At 30.7% G+C, this 24,186-nt stretch overlaps 3 protein-coding genes across 6 annotated transcripts; 1 reads left to right on the top strand and 2 right to left on the bottom strand.

The window, feature by feature from the left end:
* Positions 1–4,599: 4,599 nt before the first annotated feature.
* LOC145958505 (uncharacterized) lies at positions 4,600–5,943 on the bottom strand. Its single transcript, XM_083075998.1, has 2 exons — positions 5,928–5,943; positions 4,600–5,234 (listed from the first exon to the last, which is right to left on the bottom strand). The coding sequence occupies exons 1-2, from the start codon at positions 5,941–5,943 to the stop codon at positions 4,600–4,602; spliced, it is 651 nt and encodes a 216-aa protein (XP_082932124.1).
* Positions 5,826–10,751, top strand: LOC109813194 (ARM repeat superfamily protein). Of its 4 annotated transcripts, none has more exons than XM_083076567.1 (2): positions 5,826–7,729; positions 10,736–10,751. In XM_083076567.1, the coding sequence occupies exon 1, from the start codon at positions 6,030–6,032 to the stop codon at positions 7,713–7,715; it is 1,686 nt and encodes a 561-aa protein (XP_082932693.1). In that variant the 5' UTR covers positions 5,826–6,029; the 3' UTR covers positions 7,716–7,729; positions 10,736–10,751. The 4 variants fall into 4 exon arrangements, with proteins under 4 accessions (XP_082932693.1, XP_082932691.1, XP_082932692.1 ...); XM_083076565.1 differs by lacking the exon at positions 10,736–10,751 and adding an exon at positions 10,663–10,679; XM_083076566.1 differs by lacking the exon at positions 10,736–10,751 and adding an exon at positions 9,447–9,463.
* Positions 10,752–16,255: 5,504 nt separating this feature from the next.
* LOC114916839 (uncharacterized) lies at positions 16,256–23,398 on the bottom strand. Its single transcript, XM_029274347.2, has 6 exons — positions 21,007–23,398; positions 20,632–20,886; positions 19,808–19,888; positions 17,724–17,913; positions 17,425–17,627; positions 16,256–16,470 (listed from the first exon to the last, which is right to left on the bottom strand). The coding sequence occupies exons 1-6, from the start codon at positions 21,865–21,867 to the stop codon at positions 16,414–16,416; spliced, it is 1,647 nt and encodes a 548-aa protein (XP_029130180.1). The 5' UTR covers positions 21,868–23,398; the 3' UTR covers positions 16,256–16,413.
* Between the last annotated feature and the right edge of the window lie 788 nt (positions 23,399–24,186).

Raw genomic sequence — 24,186 nt, forward strand, 5'->3', positions numbered from 1 at the left:
TTATAATTTCAAAATATAAATAGAAGAAGACATTAAAATGATATCAACATAGACACGTCACACGTGGTTGGTTCATGTAGTACATGTTTAATTTTTCTTTAAATAAAATCTTTAGGTTTTAATTTTGTGTATGGAAAGAATTGTCGGTAAGAAAGTTAGCATGACTATATTGCAGATGTTCTTGGAGCGCATGATTTCCTACTTTGAAATACACATGTGATTTATATCAAAATATAGAATAGAAAATTCATTTTTGTAAATATGTATTAATTATTATATCTTTGGCATTAAGTTTTCAAGTCAAATAATACATGTAAATATGTTCTTCCAACATTAGATAACTTTTATTAAGAATATATTATCCACTTATCATTATTTAAATTAAAAACTTAAGGATAAATATTAGAAACTTAAACCATACAAATTAAACAAACAAAAGGTAGTAAGGCAAGCTCAATTAAAAACCTTAGCAACACGCGTATACTCTTTGATGGGACGAGACTCGAGAGAGGAATGACACCTAAGACAAAAGATATTTTGCCTCTAGAAAAATAAATGATATTTTTATTATAACTTTATTTCATTTATTTCTTCAAAAGTATAGTAATATAAGAAATAAAATAAAAAAAACATAGACGATTTTTTCTCAACCAAGATAAGCAAGCATGTTGACCACTCATCACACACACCGTGATGAGTACGTGTGTAGTTTAAATGCTTTCACGTGAACCATGATTTTTGAGTATGTACGAGTTATTAATGTTTTTAAAATCCAATGGGTCATTCAATATATCAAAATAATGTGTTTATTTGGATTGTTGTTAGAAAATCATTAAATATTTATTTGTACATTTTAAAGTACAAAGTGGAAAAATAATAATATTGATGGATTGAAAAAAAAGTGGGTCACGTTTAACAAAACGATAATTCAAATACATCCTACTCCAATCCTTCAAGGTTTAATAGTGGTCTAATGAAAAAATAAAATAGTTAAATTGGTAAAGAATAAACTTATTTTAAAAAAATGTGGGTTCTATTTCTCTTGATTTAGAGACTTTATTGATAGATAATTTATAAGTACTTTTTTAAGTTCATAAAATTTGACTCGAATGAATTCTTGAAACTCAATTCACCTAAATTTTATAATATAAAAAAAATAGTGATCAAATCGATATTATTAGAATAATAATTATTATTATTAAATAATATATAAAATTAAATAATATAAATATAATATAATATTTTTTAACATTAATAATATTCATTAACAATAACAAATTCGTGTTTTGTTGTGCAAAGCAACAGTGAAATTGTGTTTTGTGTCAGGAAAATATTTGATTATTTGCTTAAACTGAGTTGCGTTCTAAAAAGAAAATGGCCCAGCTTGATTGAATTCGGACTCTCCTCAGTATCATAAGCCAGCCCAAATCTATGAAGCAGGCCGTTTTGGTAGCTCTGAAGACAATAATTGGTATAATATATTTTTTATTTTAATTTAATTTAATTTTTTTTTTTTTTTTTTACAGTGGAGAGAGTGAACTTTGTTAGAAAATAAAATAGTTATAATTTTTCAATTAAAATTAACAGTTAGGGTTATACTAATTTTAAAATGTATTAAGGATAAAATATATTTTTAACCTCTTTAAAAATTTTGAAATTCAATTGTAGTCCCTAAAAAAATTGTATTGTTTTGATTTCTCTAATTTAAATATTTATCACTTTTAGTCCGGTTTAAATAGCGCTAAAAATGGATACAAATACATTTGTCTAAACTATTTTGATAATTAAAAGTGATACCTTTCATAATCATAGAGATTAAAGTAAAACAAAATATTTTTAAGAAACTAAAATCAAACTTAAATAATTTTAGAGAGAGATTTTACCCTTACTTTTATCCCATAAACGAAACTAATTTGAATAAATAGAAAAAATGCTACATGAGTACTTCGTGTATAATACATTTGAACTAATATTAAAAAAAAAAATAGTATTGGGCCCCTTTGCTTTCCAAATTCCAAATAAGAAAAGTTTCAAGCTCACAAATTACTTTTTTGAGTATTAAATTTATTCTTATAACGACAAAATTAATAATATTAATCATCAATAAAAATAACTTTTAATAAACAAAAAAATATAAGTGCCACACATATATTTAAATAAATAAAATGATAATATTAAATAAATATTTCTGTTAACGTGTACTCTTTATAATTATATTAAAGAATAAAAAAGCTAATATTAAACAAGGTATAATGACTTTACTTATGATTTCAAAAATAAGAGTTAAATAAGTTTTTAGTTCCTCAACTTTTTTAAATTTGATTTTTAGTTTTTATTAATCCTTTTTTTATTATCAATTTTTAATTTTTTAATTAATTTTTTGTCCTGTAAATTAGTCACTGAAACTAAGTGTCATTTGTTAAGTAATGACATATATTAATAAATCATGACTAAATTGACTATGATGTTTACATATTTACTCAATAAATACCAAATCATATAATACGTATAATTTTATTATAATTTTTCTATTTATTTAGGATTAAACATTTTTTAAAAAATAAAATATGTTATTAAAACAACTCTTCACTCCTATAACCATAAATGAATAGTAAAAATACATATGTTATGTAATTTGATATTTATTAAGTAGCTACTTAAACATTAATAATCAGTATACCATAATTTATTGACATACATCATCATTTAAAAAAATGAGACATACTCTCAATGACTAACTTATAGAAGAAAAAAAAAAATCACTAAGAATTGATAAAATTAAAAAAGTTAAAAATAAAAATAAAAATCAAATTCTTAAAAAAACTGAAGCAATAAACCCTAAAAATAAACATGATAAAATTAGGAGATGCCCATTAAACTTTATAAAATAATAATAATAATAATAATAATAACACATTAAGCTTCTGCTCTGAAAAGGTGAAGTACCCAGCACGCGCTTTGTGTTGAATTTGCGGTGTGTGAAATGAAAAAGTGAACGCAAGAAAGTCAGGAGTAGGAGGAATAAAGAAACCATAACCATGGCACGGGATTTGGAAAGGAAGAGATGGTCAAAGACTTGACTTGACAACTTTCACTCGCTATCTTTCCCTCTCACACTTCGCCTCGCCTATTTAATTATTTAATTCAACTATAGTATTTTTTCACATTTTAAATATTTATTCCAATATAATTAAAATATATTTATTCTTACAAATCTAATGACAATCATGACATAGTTCTATTATTTCCATGAGTTCCTTCAATTTCACATTTTATTTGGATGAAGAATGAAGTTGAAGTGTATACCATAATAATCTTTCAACAATCAAATAGTTTAATTACTTAAATTCTTTGTACTTTTCACATGAGTTTGAAGAATTGTGTACAATACTGACCTTTTGTTAATTAAATAAACTAAATAAATTTTTCAATTGATAATTGATCAACTCATTAAATGCATCACATGATAAAATTTGATTGACATTCGAATCGCTCTTGTTGTAATTAGTTAGAGGCAAGGTATCGTGATTTAGGAGATACACATGATAATGTTCATAATGCCATTTTTTTATAAGGTTATTAATGTTAATAAAGATATAATGGGATTTACGAGATTATGATAAAAAATAAGTGATTCATGCCTATAAGATCATTTCAATTTATATATAAAGACTTCGAAATCTCAAATAAATATCAGTTTTATACTTACTGAATGTTTTAGATCAAAACAACCTCCAGACCTTCTTAAATTTTGGTGCCACCATCAAAGTTGATAAAACTCTTCCAAAATCTTTGTTTCTTATTTGTGGACATGCTTAAATTGTTTGATACGAAATTAATGTAAGTCATAGTCCATTTGTCTTTATAGAGTAATCAAACCTCAATGTATTATTTCTTAAGAATTATCTGCCTATGTTTTGACAATAGATATAATCTCTCACGACTAGTGTTTCTTTCTTGGTATGATAGTTCAAAAAAGTTTGCCTAAAACCCCATTCCTCCCTTGTCTTTGAAAGACCTTGTCGTCTCTACCTCCTTGTCGTCCCTTGAAATAATAATACAACATGGGATAAATAGATAAATGGTACATTATTTTTTGAAAACAATTTGTCCTACTTATTTGCACTGAAGGGACGAGTTGTTTAAGCAACTCGAATCAAGCTCGGTTTCTGACTTCTCATTTGAGTTTGGAAGCTCAACTACTGATCTCTCCACGCAACTCAAGTTTAGCTCAACCTCGGAGGCATAACTCGGACGTAGCTTGGTCTCCGAGCTCTACGTCATCATCAAAATTCCTGCTTCCTCGTCCTCTTCTTCTGTGAGAAGATTCTTCTCTTTCTTTTCATTTCGGCTTTTAGCTCGGCAATACTTTGCTATGTGACCGTATTTGCCACAGTTGTAGCAATTTGCCGATCTGCATTCCTTTGCGTAGTGGCCGTGTTTGCCACACTTATAACATTCCACCTCCGACCTTGGCTGACTTCCTTGGCTACGATCACCTCGTCCTTGTCCACCTCCATGATCACCTCGTCCTTGTCCACCTCCATGATCACCTCGTCCTTTGCGATCACCTCGTCCTTGATCACCTCCATGATCACCTCATCCTCTGCGATCACCTCGTCCTTGATCACCTCCATGATCACCTCGTCTTTGTCCTCTTGATCTTCGGCCCTGGGTGTTCCAAGTTCCATTCAAATCAAGTTGCCCCTGTAGTGCTTGATCAAGAGTATCCTTCATCTTCCTCCTCCTTTGTTCGTGGGCTTCGAGTGACTCAGCGAGCTCTTCCATTGAGAGAATTGACAAGTCCTTTGACTCCTCAATTACGCATGCAATACTCTCGAAATCATCCGTTAATGATCTCAAGGTTTTCTCCACAATTCTACTTGCTGGCATTGGCTCCCCATTCCTTCCGAGTTGGTTAGCCAACTTCTCCACCCGAGTTATGTACTCGGATACTCGTTCCTTATCCTCCATCTTCAAACACTCAAACTCTCCTCGGAGAGTTTGAAGTCGGATCTGTCTGACACGGTGGTTACCTCTGTGCGCAACCTCCAAGATCTCCCATGCTTCCTTTGAAGACGCAGCGTTTGCAATCTTCTCGAATCCTGATTCATCCACGACATTGTACAAAAAATACAAAGCCGATTTGTCCTTTATTCGTGTCTTTTCCAATGTGGCAATCTGAGCCACAAATTGTTCTTCGTCCTCCTCGGGTTCTTGGAACCCCTTCTCCACTATGTCTCATAGACTTTGGGAACCCAACAGGGTCTTCATCTGTAAACACCAATTATCATAATTGGTTTTCTTTGACAGTTGTGGTACGGTCATTCCATTAACAACCTTTGCCATTACTCTCTCTTTCTTTTTTTCAAAATACACACAGGCGCACACTGTTTTTCCTCTCACACTCGGCACTCAGAGTATAAAGCTTTGATACCAATTTGTAGAAAATAAGAGAGACAAGTAATATTAATATTGTGTGGACGTAGCAACTCACTGTTTTTCTCATTGAATAAGATATGGCTTTTAAATAGTCATTGTACAACGTACTGAATTAACAAGACGATAACAAAATATCTTATCAAAACAGATCTTATCAAAAACTATCTTATCTAAAATGAAACAAACAACTCAAAAGAGAAAACAGATAAACTAAGTCAGATATCCCTAAAATATAAGATTATCTAACAATAAAGTGAGGTTGTGTTGTAGATATTAAAAGAAAACCAAGGTTTGGTGACGTTAAGGAAAAATAAAAGCAATTAATTAGCATAGGACGTGGAGGATCATCGTCTAGTAACGAACGTAGAGCATGGAAGTTGAGCGTAAATGCAAGGAGCTGTACAACATAAAAGCGCGGCCTCAGAAGTCAGAAGCATATATATAAACCAAAACCAACACTGGTGAGTGGCGGGAATCACACACACTTGACACTCCCACCATGTCAGTGTAGTCCACGCTCCACAAAAAACCCTCTTAACTTAACTCCCAAACTCTCTTCACAAACTAAAAACTAAACTAAATCAAAGATGAAGGAATCATCCGCCGAACCAGACCCTATCCGCGATTCCCTGCACCTCCTGTGCACCCTACTCGACTCGGAAATCCCCACCGTCACCAACTTCAAAGGGAAATGGTCACTCGCCCGAGTCAAACTCACCCTCCTCCAGACGCACCTCACCGATTTCTCCGCCGAGTTCCCCAACGCCTCCACCTCCAACCCCCTCTCCCTCCACCTCCTCGATTCCATCTCCCGCACGCTCCACCACGCCCTCTCCCTCGCTCGCACGTGCCAACCCCACCAACTCCCCAACGGGAAGCTCAAAACCCAAAGCGACCTCGACTCACTCCTCGCCACCCTCCACCGCCACGTCACCGACTGCGACATCCTCTTCCGCAGCGGCCTCCTCCTCGAAAACAACAATAACCTCTCCACCCCCTCCAAACGCGAGGCCACGCGCTCCGCTTCAAGAAACCTAATAACCCGACTCCAAATCGGGTCGCCCGAATCCAAATCCACCGCAATGGACTCCTTATTGGGCCTCCTCCACGAAGACGACAAAAACGTCACCATAGCCGTGGCCCAGGGCGTCGTTCCCGTGCTCGTGCGCCTACTCGATTCCCCCTCCGAAATGAAGGAAAAAACCGTTGCCGCCATTTCCAGAGTCTCTACCGTCGAAACCGCCAAAAACGTTCTCCTCGCGGAAGGCCTCCTCCTCCTCAACCACCTCCTCCGCGTCCTCGACTCCGGAAGCGCCTTCGCCATTGAAAAGGCCTGCATCGCGCTTCAGGCGCTCAGCTTAACCAAGGACAACGCCAGAGCCATCGGCTCCCGCGGAGGAATCTCCTCGCTCCTCGAGATTTGCCAGGCTGGCACCCCCGGCGCGCAGGCCTCCGCCGCCGCCGTGCTAAAGAACCTCGCCGCCTTTTCCGAAATCAGAGACAATTTCGCCGAGGAGAACGCGGTGGTGGTTTTGCTCGCTTTAGCCTCCTCCGGAACCGCTTCTGCGCGTGAGAACGCGGTTGGTTGTTTGTCCAATTTGATTTCAGAGGACTCCGAGGGTTTGTCGAATTTGAGGGTTTCGGTAGTGAAGGAAGGTGGTGTGGAGTGCTTGAAGAATTACTGGGACTCCGGTGTTCCTCTTGCGAGTCTGGAAGTTGCGGTGGATATGGTGCGGCATTTGGCGGCTTGTAGCGGAGCCATTGGCGAGGTTCTTGTGACGGAAGGGTTTGTGCAGAGGGTGGTGGCGGTGTTGAGTTGCGAGGTGCTGGCGGTTAGGGTTTCGGCGGCGAGGGCGGTTCACGCGTTGGGGATGAACAGTAACAAAGCGCGGAAGGAGATGGGGGAATTGGGATGCGTTTCGGGTTTGATCAAGATGTTGGATGGGAAGGGCGTGGAGGAGAAAGAAGGTTCCGCGATGGCATTGTCGGTGCTGCTGATGCACCCGGCGAATCGGAAGGTGTTTCGGAAGGACGAAAGAGGAGTTGTGAGCGCAGTTCATCTCTTGAACCCTTCGTTGCAGGGGTTGGATAAGAAGTACCCTGTTTCGTTGCTCGCTTCTCTTGTGCACTCCAAGAGTTGCCGGAAGCAGATGGTGGCTGCGGGGGCCTCTGTATATACGCAGAAGCTTGTGGAGATGGATGTTCCCGGGGCCAAGAAACTCGCCGAGAGCCTCGGCCGTGGCAAGATTTGGGGTGTTTTTGCTAGACCCTAGAGATCCACGATGAGGTACTGTTGATTGATTATTCATTCATATGTAATTCTATATGCATAATCATAGGCGTGTTTAGTTTTTCTTTTTTCTTCTTCTTTTTCCTTTGTAATTATTGATTAATAATTGATGTTTGTTTGTAGAGGTAAGTTTTTCTAATGATATGAGAACTTGTGTTTATGTTTAGGAATGAGCAATTTGCGATGCTGTGCCAGGGGTAGAGTACATAGCTCAGTTGGGTTGTATCTAGTCAATAGCCATATAGGGATAGTGCATAGTTGATCGCTAAAATACTCTGCATATACTCATTACTCACTGTGGTTGGAATGAAAAAATAATGAACGAGGTTGAGTATGTTCAGATTGAAATGTGGTTTTTCAAGTATTAATTATTATATGGATATTTTATGATGAAAAAGATGGAAGTTTCCATTTATTTCCTTGTTTGAGAAGTGAAACTATAAATTGATTTATGGACTCAATGAATATTACTACATTAGATAAAAGAAAAATACAGATATTAATTACGTCCAGTTTGTGAAGGAGGATTTGATTCAATTCTTGCAAATTAAGTTTTAGAGAGGGGCGGGTAATTTTAAATATGTCCAAGTCTCAAACTGAGGACTTGTTCTATGATCGGTTCAGAGTTTTAAACTTTGTCAAAACATCATAGATTTCTACTGCAGAGAGAAATGCCTTAATTGCGGTTGAAAAAAATGGAAAAATAAGTAGAGTTTCAGTTTGCCCTATTCAACAACGAATTGAGGATGAAACTTTGATACAGAATAATAAGTATTCTTAGTACTGTTTTTTAATTGAAATTAGAATTTTACTTTTGGTAATATGTATTGATATTTAATCAAATTTTTTATTATGCGAATTATGGAGATATAATTTCAAGTTTGATTAGAGAGTAACATTTGTAACACTTATATTGTATTTTATATAGTTTTGCCCTTTGAGTAATAATAGGGCGGGGGTAATGTTATTCTATTTCATTCTTTTACACTCATTAATCCAAACATAAAATGGTTGAAGATAACATCTTGTTATCGGTCATGGGATTGATTCTGTAATGACCTGTCGGCAGTAGCTGCAACTTCTTTTTGCACATTAATAATGCTTTACGTAGCAACACCAATTTGAATCATATGTGTACCTTCTTCCCACATATCATAATTGACTTCACACGGGCGGTTTACACGTTCATAGAAATCTCAGGACTCCGATCATCATTTGATATAGTGTGCCCTTTGTACTTTTACATGACTGGCCGAAACATGTGCGACAGATCCTTTAATCCTTATAAATTTCCTATTGGCTATCATGGACGTTACTTTCTCGGAGACTTCTTTATGTCATGATTTACTTTTCATAGATGTCTACATCAAACCTGTTCTTAACCTGAATTCATAAGTAAATGTATCCCTGGCCTTGCCTGAATAGTATATTTGATTAGATTATTGCGAGGATGGGATACTGTGGGAATTTCCTCAATGTCTTTTTGGTGGACGTGACATAATTGTCTGAGTCCCATGTGCATTTGTTATTGACCATGTGCATATGGTGTGTGGATTGCCCTAAACTGCAGTCTTGTTGTCTGTTCTGTTAACAAATTAGGACCTACCTTAATCGCATCCCTTGCCTCTACTCTCTTGGGCTTGTCCTTGGTCTTTAATCAATTATCTGTGGAACACCCCTGCTAGTGAATGAACGAGCTCTATTTCCTTTGCAGCGTTGTCATTTTCATAACAAATCCCAAATTGGTATAAAATACGAATATATGGTGACAGCTATATGTGGGGAATCTTCAAATTCCGTGGACAGTTCTTAATTTATACTATATAATAGTTGTATCCTAGCTGAAAATGTACACTTCCCTAAAATTTCAGTTTCCATGCGTGCCAACTGTATGACACAGATGAAATAATAAAAAAAACCTTAATCTCTGTATCGATACAACCAAAGTTGCTTGTCTATGCCCGGTGCTCTCAATTCATTCACCTTCAACTTGAAGAAAGGAGATAAATAAAAGAGTTAGATCATAGGAGAGGAAAGTACGAAATTGCTGCCACATCGCTACAGCGACCAAAAAAGTTGGAACGACCTTTAAATTTTTATACTCAGCAACAATATGTGAACGCTATTTGACACAAAGTCAAGAATTCGGAGTTTATTATAATTTTTTATGGATCTGTTCCATGTGTAGTTGATTTTTTTTCCCCAAGATATTAAAATTTCCCCTGCTGACCAATTCTTTCTAGAAATCTTTTAATATGTATAGATTAGTTGAATAATTGTAATTGTTAGTGTTTGGACAAATATTGAAAACTCTTTCACAGAAATTTGAATTAAGAACCTCCATCTGTCAATCCTATAAAGAAAATGACACCGGCTAAATAGTTTCCTTCTTTATTTCTATCAACTTATAAGGAAAAAACAATACCATTTTGGCTCAGGAACTCCTACATTTCTTGAGCATGTCTCTATCTATGTGATGTTTATGCGGACGAATTGAAGATAGAGTGATCTTATCGTATATTAGATCATGGGTATGACTGAAGAAGCTAAGTGTTGATGTAATGATAGTGATATTTCTTTTAAAACTCTTTAACATTGTTGCAACCGTTTCTTATCTCGATTTTCATGTCAAAAGTGAGTAAAGATTCAAAAGCTATTTTTTTTATAGTATTTTCATGATATTTTCTTAAAAGCAATTCTGTTCAAGACATAATAGATACTAAATGTGTCCACTTTTCCTAACAAGATTTCGAATTTTGTTTTGTTACGTTATTAAAATCTAGCCTCTTCTGCTATATACAATGCCTCTTAGTACGTGGTAAAATTGCTTGCTATTTAGATCTATGAAATAATATTTTGGATGAATCTTTGTTGACAATTTCAATATATCATTGAGGATATTTATGTTTTTTCCTAACAACATAATTCAGATCTTGATTGATAAATTCTCTTTAAAAAGTTGTGAGCAAGAGAGATCACATAAAGGTGGATTCAACTTTCCAGGCTGCAAAAACAAGTACTAAAATCATGTGAGAAGCAAGTAATGATTGCTCCCTTATTTGCCCTCAGTTGAAAGAGACATGTCTGCTAGCTTAGTTTGGTAAGTTCACAGGATTACATATAGTTATTACAACACATGAACCAACAGAAGCGAATAGTCATAGATGGTGATCTTTCAATTCTCGTTACTCGCGCAGTTAGGTGACATCACTGACTTTGTGCGCATTCATTCCAATTCGAGGCCTGCCTTTTATTTAACAAATTTCAGTCCTTTTATCTTATTTATTATGCTTTGTTCGGGGAGGGAAAGAATCCAAAGGAAATGAAAGAAAATAGTTGAAAATTCTATTAATAGAAGATAAGTAAAATATAATGTAGAATTTACAGTTGTTTAGTAAAGTAGAATTAGATGAAAAATAGAAAGAAATTTGTGTTTTAAAATTCTATTTTATATAATTAGATTTTTATGTAAAATATATTATTTAAATAGTTATATTAACTATTTAAACAAAGTATAGAATTAATTTTGTTCAAACATTTTTTTTAATGAAAAATTTTATACAAATTTACTCATAAGAGAGTGAGACTAAATTCACGTAAATCTCACCATAATTTTTTTACAAATCTGACTGATTGACCATAGTGAGCTTATTTTGAAAATTAAATACTTAGATGAGATTATTTTGAAATTATTTATATTTTTAAAATTATTTACTATAGAGTTGTTATGGTCTATAATGACTCATATAATGTTATTTTTTTTTACAAGTCATAAAAATCATAAAACAAAGGTTATTACAATTAGTAATGACCCAATTTAAGTTATTACCTACTGTAACAACATAAAGTAACTTATTTTATTTTTTCTGGGGATATTACATGTTGTAGTGACTCAAATAAATAATTTTTTTTAAATTGTTATACGTTAGATAATTTTTTTAAATGGGTCACTATGACCTATTTAATTTTTTTTAATTTTAAAAAAGTTTAACTTTTTATTTTTAACATATTAACATTTTTAAAAAATATTTATACATTTTTAAGGTTAATAGACTTTTTTTTTTAAAAAATCAAGTAAAAAATAAAATTGATTTTTCTTATATATATATATATATATATATATATATATATAAGTTTATGAATGTAGGTTAACATTTTTTATTTAAATAAACATAATATTAACAAACTATTAAATAAATAAAAATAAAAATTAAAAAAATCGCTTGATTTTTGTTTATCTAACTTGAGTCGCTATAATATTTTAAGTTATTTTTGCACCATAGTAACCTTTTTTTTTTTTAAATATTAAAGGATTTTATTTTTTTTAAAAATCATTTTTTTATTATTATTTTTTACAAAGGAGTTCAGATTTTTTTTCTGCAAGTACTTTTTTTTTTCTAGAAAAACCACTTTTCTTTTTATGGTCAAAGCATTGCAGAACTTTTAAAAGTTTTTTTTTACAATTTTTTTATTTAATTATACGAGTGGCCCTATTTTTTTTAAAATTTTTTTTACACATATATATTTTACAAATGAAAGACTATTTTTTTTATAAATTATAAAAATATTTTAAATGATGACCCCTTTAAAAAAATTAATTGGGATCACTATTTAAATTTTCTTTTGCTAATTTAGTATATAATTTTTTTATTTTTTTTTAAATGAGTTGTTGACATGTTGCTATAACTAGTAGTGATATTGTTAAAGTTGTTATAATGACTTCAACATGGTTAACTCAGAGCCACTATTTAAAAAACAAAATAGTCACCTGTCATACAAGTCTTATGGTCTAGCATAATTGATATAAATAATTTAAAATCAATCCTATTTAAGTATTTAGTTTTTAAAATAAGTTCACAATGGTCAATTCATCCACAAATTCACTTAAATTATTTTCTCCAAATACACATTTTCTTTTTAATTTCTTGATAATCCCTCAATTTCTTCTTTATTTCTTACTAAATCACCTTCCCTAAACTTATCATTACGGATTTAAAAAAAAAAATGGGATGAAAAAGATAGTACTTAGAGCTTGCACTCACGTTTTAAAAAATACTCATACTTTAATTTTCATCCATACATTGGTTGGTATTTATATATTTGTATATTGCTATATACTATACTCACCCATTCTTTTAAGTATAGAGTCATTAAAAAAATTAAATTTTTTTAGATGAAGTTTATATTTGATATATGATGTAGTACTACCTTTATTTTTATATATAAGACTGAATTACATAATTTAAAGTAGTTAATTTAGTTGATATCAATAAATTTATTTTATATATATATATATATATATATATATATATATATATATATATATATATATATATATATATATATATATATATATATACGTGAAGAGTTATAATAACATCAGTGTAACTTTTACTAAGTATTATACCGTTTAATAATTTTATATTAAATGTGAATTTTGAAAATTCAACCGTTAGGTTGAAAGTTCATATCTCTTAGATTATATATACAAAATTTTATATTAATTCAAGATAATTTGATACTTTATTCTTATAAAAACAAAATTGACATAACATATTCATTCTTATATATATTCTTCTAAAATTATCCTTATATTACTTTTTTCTAATTAATACTCATACTTCTTATCACCGAGTTCATGTTCTTTAAATAATTTATAATTAATATATTTTATAAAATTTTAAAAATACTTTAATTAAAAATATTTGAATATAAAAATAATTAATATATAAAATAATATGAATTAAATCTTATATAAAAGAATAAATAATTATTTTAAGTTAAGTTTTATAAATAAGAAAGGAGGTAGTATAATTTATCAAATCTTATTTTACTTTTTATCTATTGTGAAATTACTAATTAAAGTTTTATTATTGTGATACGATTTTGAAATGAAATGGCAGCAATTGGGATTGGGGGTGGCACTAGCATGATCTAGCTACTATATAACAATTATTATTATTTGGAAACCAAATGCGTTTTGAAAGCTCTGAGGTAAGTATTTCTGAGCGGAATTTCTTTTTCCCCTTATTGAAAAAGGTATAATTATCATCGAAGACAATAGAAAAACAAAATAATTAATGGCTAAATGTAGTGACATCTGACAAAATATATTATGGCTAAAAAAATATATAAAAACTTAAGTTCAACTTCAACTTTTCAAACCATTTGGATGAAAAGAGAATTTGGATAAGATTAAGAACAGAAAGGAGGGGGGTGCCTCTACTCATTTTCTGTTCTTCTATAATTACTCGATTGATTGATTGGATGTAAAGAGAATTTGGATAACAAAAGAAGAGGGAAAAAAAACGTAAGTAAAGAAAATGAAAAAATATATATAAAAAAGTGTATTTTCTCTTATTACGTTTGAATCAAGAGAATACACAGAAATTAAAAATTAAATCTTTTTCTTTTGTTCGTCCTTGGAGTATCGACCGCTGACAGCAGTGATTAATCTCCTCGTTACGTTGGAGGCACCTCAAAGAGTGGAATAACTGGCTCCAAGATTTAACGCGGCTGCATACACAAGACAGGATTCGAACTCCTGACCTTGCTTAAGCGTGGATCAACCCCTACCGCTGAACCACACGCTTGAAATTTTTCTTTATGGTATATAAAGTAAGTGAAATGAAATATAATTATATAAAATGATATATATTTATCAATTATCCACCTTAAAATAATTGCTATAATTCTGCTTAATCAACTGAATTAAATTATTTTAATAGACAATTATTGCTTAAAATTTTACATAAAATTTAAGAAAATTATTAAAAAAATATTAATATTTAACGATTATAAGTTCATATAACTATATATACCATTTCCTTGTCTCATTCATATATATTCTCACATTCCAATGACGATGATAGGTTCAAAATAATCGAAAACTTTAAAAATAACTTTTTTTTATATAAAAATAATATAATGTTTATATATATATATATATATTTTTTGTTTCTTTTCCAAGTTATTAATATTTAAAAATAAACTAATAATATAACAATTATTAATGTGGATATGATGCTAATATATCTTGTTGAAAAGGAATGAGAGGTTCAAGCATGAATTTGATACATTCTGTTGAATGAAAGCTTAATTGATTCTTCTTTCAAATCATTAATTCTTTATTTGGATGATGAATGATTTTAGAAAGAAAGTGAACTAAAATTAAGTAGAAGAGAAGAGAGAATGAAAGTAAACAAATAATTTTTTAAGTTATTTAGACTAAAAGAAGTAAAAGAGAAAGAAAAAAAAAGTATGTTACATTGACATATTTAGCCTTAACATTTATATACCCAAAACAAAAAGAATTAGGTTTTACAACTTTTTCCCTTTCCTCTACCAAATCTCGTCACTAATAGAGTTTATTTTTTATTATTTATTTTTTTATGTGGGTTCCACTTATCTTTTCTTTCTCCTCTCACTTTGCTTCTTTTTCAAATAATTTAAAACTTCATTCTCTTTTTTCCTCTAAAAAAAACTTCATTCTCTTTTTCGTTTCTTTCTCTCCAAAATCATTCAAACCAAACATATGGAAAGAGTTGCTAACCACTAGGTTAAGAAAAATTCTTAATTAGGAACTAGTTATCAAACATAACACAAGTCAAATGATAAGTAAACATCATAAGGCAAGGAAGTATGAATAAGTTGACACCCTATGATTGCATAAGCTACTCGCTTAGAGGGCAACTGTTCCAATCCTACCCTAACTAAACCTATAGTCACATATGCCTAAACTGGGTTATAAGCAATCATTATGGTCTAGTATATCCAAGTTGTTAGAAAGGCAACCAACCTAGCTCGAAAGGCCCAAGTCGATAGAATTTGGAAATAGCTAGCATAAGGTAAGGAGTCTACTAATGACTTGGGAATCATTCAAAAGTCCTTGATTCTTTTGACACAATATAATTGCTCATTCATATAGTGAATTATTATGTTATCTTATTGAATCTTGTTATATCGAGTTGGAAAATCTCAAATATTTGAGTGAGATTGTTAGAAAAATATGGTATTTATATATTTTAGTAAAATGTTACACAAAATCCATAAAAATATATCTTATAAAATAATTCATCAAAATTTATATGTTCTTTAATATCAAATTAAATTTTTCAAGTTGTAAAAAGTCTTAATAGAATACCACCAAACTTTTATACTCTTTAAAAAAATGATATTCTTTATTGAATAAAGCCTCTTTCTATAATTTAAAAGTTTTAATTGAATGCTACAAGAATTTTTTTTACCAAATTTTTTTTTTTAAAATATCTATCTAATACACCCTTATATATATGTTCTTTCTCGTATAGAGATGAGTTAAGAACAATTAAAGTATATGAAAAAAAATGGGGAAGAAGAAGTTAACCAGCTTTACCCTCTCAAAATAGTTGTTTAAATATGAATTTCTCTTAATAGTTACTATCTTCACATATAAGCATAATAGTATTTATGTTTTGGCCACAACACCTCAAGTATCTTTTGTGTCAACTAATGAAAGCTAGTTCGAAAGCATAAACACCAGTGTCAAGAGAAGTACTATGAATCAAATATAGATAATATATCCAATTTACAAATAATTTGTTACATGGAGGCAAATGGTCCTGGAATTGAAATAAATGAATTGTATAAGTACAACATTTACAATTATACATACATAAACCATCGAGAGAGACAACAACATTTCAATAGCTGATGTCAAAATATTTTGGATTTGAAGGGAAATGATATTCCACATGTAACTGTGTCATGAAATAATCATATTAGAGGAGATAAAAGATAACGAGAATTATTAAGAGTCACACATTCCATAAATAATGCTTCTAGTTGAAATCGTAACAATATATATATATATATATATATATATATAAACAAAAAGTGCAATGTTCTTCAAGAAGATCAACATCAACTCAAGACTATTAATTGAACAATCATTTGTGAAGATACCACATTATCAAAGACTTTGTGTACTCTTGATGTATAAATACACATAAAAAATAAATAAACAACTTACAAGATGGAATGTAATTAAGTATTTAACTAATCACTAAAGTTGACACATTCTCATGACTAATCTTATAAATTAAAACACCATCTAAGACTTGGTCAAAGTATTAAGCCACTAATTCCACCAATAGAATCACACACAAATTTATAGTTTTAAAGTATTATAACAGAAAATCAAACCAATTAAGTAAATAATGTTTATAATATAAGATTAGAGGTCTAGTTACAAGTTTCAATAAATATGCTCAATACAATTATCTTGAAAAAGGTCAAATTTGTGTAGAATTTGACCTTTCTTTCTTCATCAATAAAATGTGAAGCTTGCATTTTTTTTTCTTTTTCCATTTAATTATTTTACTTGTTTTTAAGCTTTGATTTTCCCCCTTTCATTATAGGAAAAATGATGTCATTTTCAAGTTCTTTTTATTTTTTATTTTTATTTTTAATAGAATTGACTAGCTAGATATTATGGTTGAGTAAACCCACACAAAATAATCACCTTCATTTGGTGAAACCTAACCAATTTAATTAACATGCTTTAGATTATATTATAGTGATTTCTAAGAACTTGAAATACACCATAAGCCACATATTTCTCAAGTTATTAGTTCATGATTGCATATATATATATATATATATATATATATATATATATATATATATATATATATATATATATATATACTTACCTTGCCTTCATCGGAATCTGAATGACGTTGAGGAAACACTACCCTCATATCATCATACAAGTAGAAGCTTCTTTCATGTTCAATGTCCGTAATGTTTCTCACTTTTGCAGAGATAGAACTAGATTCACACTTATGAACGGACCTTGAACGTTTTTTAGGCAAAGGGCATAAAAAACGAAGGTGGAGAACATAAAGCAAAAAGCCTGTGATAACAAAATTGTTAATGACCTTGGAAGAACAAAGTAAAAAAATTTCTTCATTAACGAGGCATTTGATTGAACTTGTGTTTTCTTCCTTACCTGCCTTTGAACGTGTAAAACTATCAAGTTTTTCACATTTTGAGTTGAGAAAATCTTTATTTATCTGACTAGAGAGTGAGATTAATGAAGACTTGATATCAGCTCTGTTGCCAAAGTTTGTTTGGCTTTCCTTTCCCATCATAGACATTGTTTTAGACGTAGTTAAAGTGACCTTTTGTCGCAAGAATGTCTACTTCATAGGAATATAAACAAAACTCATTAAACATGGAACTGACAAATTACTTTATATAATAATAGTGTAAAAAGGGGAAGAAATAAGAAACACATTACTCATTTAAATCAAAACATAAAACTTCAAATTAATTTAACAAAAGCAAGCTTCACTGATAAGCCTAAAAGGTTTTGCCGATTGACAATGTAAGACATGAACAGCCTAGGTAGGATTTAATTTACTAAATCATGTTTTCACGAGAACTTGATTTGTCTACATTCAACATAATGCGGGCACATTAACAAAAATTGGATTGTATCTTATCGCTAACGTTTTTTCCTCATTATAATTAGGTTCACTATTACTAAACATATACAAGTTCTTTTTTTTTTTTTTTTTTTTTAAGAACTAATATATGAAGACAACATTGCAAATTGTGTTTCTTACATTTATATTCAAAGTTAAATATATAATGTAATTTTAAGGGTATGTTTGGTATGATGATTTTTTGTTTTCATTTTCAATAAAAATGGAAAATACTCGTGAAAACATGTTTGTTTAGGTCTTAAAAAATATTTTATATGTATCATTTTCAAAATGATGGACAAAATTGAAAACAAAAAAAAGTCATTTTTAATATTTTTCAACAAAAACAAAATGAAAACACGATGCACTAGTACAAAATCGGTTTTTCAAGAATCGATTTTGTATACTACATACAAAATCGGTTTTTAAATAGTCGATTTTAAAAATGTCAGAACTTAAGTAATGAATTTCTCTCTTCTCCTCCATTGTTTTTGATCTTTCCCTCCATTCTCTTTCATCTTTCCCTCCATTCCTTTCTTTAATTACTCTCTCGCGCTCTCATCTAAAGTCTTCAGCTTCTCATTTTCTTTGCAAGACTACTGTATCCAGGTAACATTCTCATTTTCTTTTCATGTCTCTAGTTTGCTATTTTCTGGTAAATTTTGAATCTGAAACGACCCGTTCTGCAATTAGAACGGCCCGTACTGCAAGCAGAACGGTCTGTACTGCAAGCAAAACTGACCGTTCTGCGAGCAGAACGGCCTGTACTACTGGTAGCATGACCCGTACTGAAAGCAGAACGACCTTTTCTGGTTACAATATGGGTAATTCTGATAGTAGTACAGACCGTTCTGCTTTCAGTACGGGCCGTTCCAGCCTACAGTTTTAGGCCTTTTGAGGAACCTGGAACGACCTGTTCCAATTTAGAAGTCTAACTTTTAAAATCGGTTTATGCATGACCGATGTTAAAAGTCTAACTTTTAAAATTGGTTTATGCATGACCGATATTAAAAGTATAACTTTAACATCGGTTAATGATCGATGTTAAAAGTGTAACTTTTTAAAATTGATCAAAGAACTAATTTTAAAAGTAAAAAATGATCAATTTTAAAACTATTTTTTTCACTAGTGATGGTATAAACCGTAATTATAAAACTTTTTAGAATCTCATCATTTTATTCTCTCTTCTCTAAACCACTTGATTATAGAGACTATAATACTATGTCATGAACTAACTCTGCCAAAAGTTATTGGGTGACAGTAAATGAATATTTTTCAATACTGGAACATTGTTTTTTTTTGCATAAACTTTAAAGTATGACTTTGCATAGAAAAAGATATTAACTAATAAAAAGATAACATTGATCAATCACAATAAAGGTTAGCTTAATGGATTTGAGATACAAAATTAAAACACCAATCATGTTCACTTACTAGATTAATTCATCTTTATATCATTTAGCAGTTCTATTTATAATAAAAAAAAATTCTAACCAATATTGAAGTAATAAAGCAAGATAATTGTATGTGATATGAATCAATGGTTACATGGTCAGGGGAGGTGATGAAACTTTGAATGCGATATATTTCTACAATATTCCTATACCTTGGTACCAGCAGGCATGTCACTCAAATCGTAATTGCAAATAAAGGTATGAATAGGTGTCCTCTCTGGATTGTTGAGAACCTATATTTAGGTCAGTCAAATTGTCACACACACAAATAAATAATCAAGAAACTAGGCATCTAATTATTTCAAAACAACACCACAAATATGAAACTCATGTTAAAGAAAGTCAACAACTACTAATCTACATACATAACTTTTATCACCCTATTCCTTTAGCAATAATATTAATATTAACCCAAATTGTTGATGGTAAGAAGTTAGTTTTGTTATTAGTATTTCTGCAATGAATACAAAATGAGATGGCTAAACGGGGAATGAACACTTAACAATTTATCATGCATCCAAAATCATATACTAAGCTAGCATTAGTAAAGTCGGTTTCATTATGAAACTATTGATGATAGCAAACACATTTTTAGAATTACATGCTTATTTTTTCTTAGGCATATAGTTTGGAACAAATTTTTCAAATTTATCAATTATCATATGTGAATATAATTTAAGATTTCTCCAAGGATGAATGTGGTGCACTAGTAAAAGACCGAGAACTAATTCTACTAACATTGAAATAGATGTTTTGATAACTCCTTTTCTTCTTGGCATCATGTATCAATTAGTCACTTCCTTAAAAATCCATGTCAGAATCCTTTTTACCTCCAAAAAAAAATCTAATATGGAGGTTGTGCAAACCTATCTTGTCATGTTTTTTTAACAATATAAAAAAGGTTGAATGGACAATAGAATATTCAAAAAATTAAGTTATGCATCAAATCTTCAACAATTTTCTTATAGTGAATTACCAGTTGAATGTTCCCTTTCATAGGTATACGTATACGGGTGGTCTTTTTAAATCGCGATTCTTCCACATTAAGGGTTCTCTGTAATTTAGCAACTCTAGACTTGCTTGATAATAGACTTCCTGAAAGACTAATTGATGAATAATAAAGTAAGTACTTGTATCCATCCACACTAGTTACTACAAATGGTATTTTTTGTGATTGAGGTGAGAAATTTCCACCAGTTACATTCAACATGGCAAGAAATCCTTCAATTTTCTGCAAATAGAAGCCACAACAATTACCAAAGTAAAATAAACAAAAGGTTACTCAAATTATGCCAACATCATTAGGAAATTAATGCGCATAAAGTAGAGGCCAATATATGAGAATGCCAACCTGACTAACTTTCCCAGATAGTAGGCGACCGGATAGCAAAGATTCCTCGTATGAACCAACTAGGGACCTTCTAATTGGTACTCTACTCATAGTTCCATATAACTTGGCATCATGATGATGAAAGCTTGCGCGATGAGTCAAATGCTCTTTCATATCAATCATATTATCGGCTGTAAATAAGCCAGATTTTTGTTGCATATTGTTGGAATTGAGTTGTGTTTTACTTGTTATCTCTTGTGTAGATAAAATGCCTTTAAAAGTTCTATCAAGTGATTGTCCCACATTATTAAAAGACAAATTTCCATCATCCAAGATATTATCAATATTTATACATTCTCCCAAATTTTCATTTTTAGAAGATATTTTACCTAGAGGAGACAAAGGTGAGGGTGATGATGACACCTTTAGTGGTGGTATGGACAATGTAGTTGGTTGTGACCTTGTTTTAGTTATTTCTTTATGTTCACAATGTGAATGACGATGACTAGGTACGTTATGGTTTATAGTAGAGTCATTACTAAATGAATTTAAAAATTCTTGATAACAAGATGTAGACCAGATCATAGAGTGAATAGGATTGTTGTTTACAGTATGAACTTTTTTATACTCATGAGAAGCATTAGAATTATCATCCCCATCTTTTGAACAGCTTTGATAAATACCACCACCAATTTCTAGTGGATCACCTTTAAAATGATTCGCAAGCACCATCCCATTCAAAGGTGATATTAATTCTTTTCCGACTTGCGACTCATAAGCTTTAGTTGCATCACTAGTGACATTACATACAATTGATGAATATCCATTTCCTCCAAAACCATTAACATGAGCAGTTAATGATCTTATTTGAAATTGAACCATAAATTAATCTTTAGAGACACCAATAAAGAATATTAATTCAACAAAGTCCCAAGGATGTCCAATTTGCTTATAAACTCAAACAAACAATCCAATAGTAAGGGAGAAAACCACTGGTTCGTAAGTATTATTTACATAATCTAGATTGAAAAATAATGTGAAGCACATCATTGTATTTATCCCTTAAAATCATGCAAGCAAAGCATGGAATGTCCAAATGTAGCATCCTCTTATATTCCTATGATGAAAATACCTACCTCAACGTGTGATTCAAATGATGATCAACAATTCATGTGAAGGCATAAAATTCAACCCATAAGCACCAACATCATCAATCAAAGGAACAAACTTTTAAAACCCCTACAACATGAAAGACTTTTATCATATGTTTAAGAATTTTCTTCTTCTTCTTCTTCTTATTTGTCCTCCTTGAAGAGTTTGTGTTGTTGAAGTTGAAGGACATTACTATATCTCATGTAAAACATGGCTTGGGGGTTAGGCGTTGGTGGATGACGATACGATATGGGTTCATGACAAATGTTGGTATAAGCAAACAATTTATGGGGCATGGTTTAGCCAGAATTTTCTAGGTGTTTGTTTTTGTACTTTAAAAACCACAACTTTCAAAACGGAACCACAAGTTGAGTTTATTTGTTCAATTCAAGTTGCGGTTCTCTTTTTCTTTCTTTGCATGGATCTCTGCCTATGACATGTGTCAAACCAGGTCAACAATCAAGAGCATCTTTACATTTTTAGGACCAATACCTTCTTACCAACTCACGATATCCTACCAGAAAAATATATATATTCACACAATATTGTTTCTTATTATCATCTATACTTGTTGTGGTATGTACTATGTATTTAGCTTGGAAACTAAATTTATCCATTTGCTTATCATAACATGTTCATTATGATTAATTGCACACCATTAAGAGTGTGCTCGGGAATAATATAAAAATTAAATCATTTGAATAGTTAATTATATGAATAATCGATTATCGTTATAATTGATTAATTAAAATAAAATTATGCTTGAGTGAGTTTGTTGATAAGTGATTTTAAAATCTATAATTTCGTTTGGATTAAAAAAAATCAATTTTTATATAATAAATCAGCTTAAAATAAAAAAAAAATTATTAAAAATAATCATAAACTTCAAATTTTCATCTTCTTAAAAGCAATTTATTTTCAGTAAAAAAAAAGCAGTTTATTTTTCAATGAAAAAACCATTTGCAAATGTAAGTTGTTGTTCCAACTTACAGTTTATTTTACAAAAAAAAAAATTCTAAAAAAAACAATATGAGATTATATATAATATTTTCCACCGAAAAGCTTCTTTTCATGATTTTAGTTGTTTTTTAAAGAAAAAACTTTTTGCAAAAAATAAGTTGGTTGTTTATAACAACTTAATTAAATTAGTAAACTTTTTTTTTTCTGAAAATAAATTATTTTCTTCAATCTAAAAATTTGAAACTTATGATTATTTTTCAACAATTTGTTTTCTCCTATAATTGATTTACTACATGAAAGATGATTTTTGTTGTATCCAATCGAAATTAAACTTCTCAAATTGCTTTTCAAACAATTTACCCAAACAAAAATTTATTTAGATTATAATTGATTATATATATAATCAATTATTAAAATAATCATATTTTTATGATTTTCTCAAACACACTCCGAATGGTGGAATTCCATTTAGAATTTGGTTCTCTCTTTCGTTTTCTAAGAGGAACTAATTAACTTTCAGTTTGCTATCACGCTTCACTCGCTATTATCTATTGTATTAATTTTTTTACTAAAATAAACTTAATTATTCTACAATTTTATAATTAATAAAAAATAAATATTATAAATTTAGGTCTGTATGTGAAACAGTCTTTAAATTAAAATAAATAATTTAAATTAAAATATTGCAAATAAAGTTATTACGAATTGTTGTTATTATAGTTCTTTATATCATTGTTATCGTCATTATTGTTATTGCAATTGTCATTGCCACCTTCACCTTCACCAAGCCACCACAATTGTTGTCTCTGTCGTTGTTACATTGTTGCCATCACACCACTACCATCGTAATCATTACCATAATTGTTACCACTATCGTTGTCGCCACTACAGTCAGCTATAGTGGCAATAATACGTGTTAGTAGAGACATTAGTGGTGGAAGTGGCAATAGAGGTGATAGTGAAATGGCATGACGACAATGCAATAGTGGTCATGGTTGTAGTGTCAACAGTGATAGTAGTGACAATAAGAATGATTAAGACAATAATGATAACAACATGAAACAACGCCTTAATAATTATAAACATGAT

Source organism: Cajanus cajan, chromosome 6 (assembly GCF_000230855.2).
Source record: "Cajanus cajan strain Asha chromosome 6, NIPB_CcT2T_4, whole genome shotgun sequence".
Classification (NCBI taxonomy): Eukaryota; Viridiplantae; Streptophyta; class Magnoliopsida; order Fabales; family Fabaceae; genus Cajanus; species Cajanus cajan.

What these genes read in the sequence shown, in the direction of transcription:
- LOC114916839 (XM_029274347.2), bottom strand. Translation starts at nt 21,867, where the DNA reads ATGGTTCAATTTCAAATAAGATCATTAACTGCTCATGTTAATGGTTTT. An exon ending in TATCTGGGAAAGTTAGTCAG is followed by an intron (nt 20,887 to 21,006) that starts GTTGGCATTCTC and finishes TTCTATTTGCAG; the next exon opens with AAAATTGAAGGATTTCTTGC. An exon ending in CAGATTCCGATGAAGGCAAG is followed by an intron (nt 16,471 to 17,424) that starts GTAAGTATATAT and finishes TTCATGACACAG; the next exon opens with TTACATGTGGAATATCATTT.
- LOC109813194 (XM_083076567.1), top strand. Translation starts at nt 6,030, where the DNA reads ATGAAGGAATCATCCGCCGAACCAGACCCTATCCGCGATTCCCTGCAC.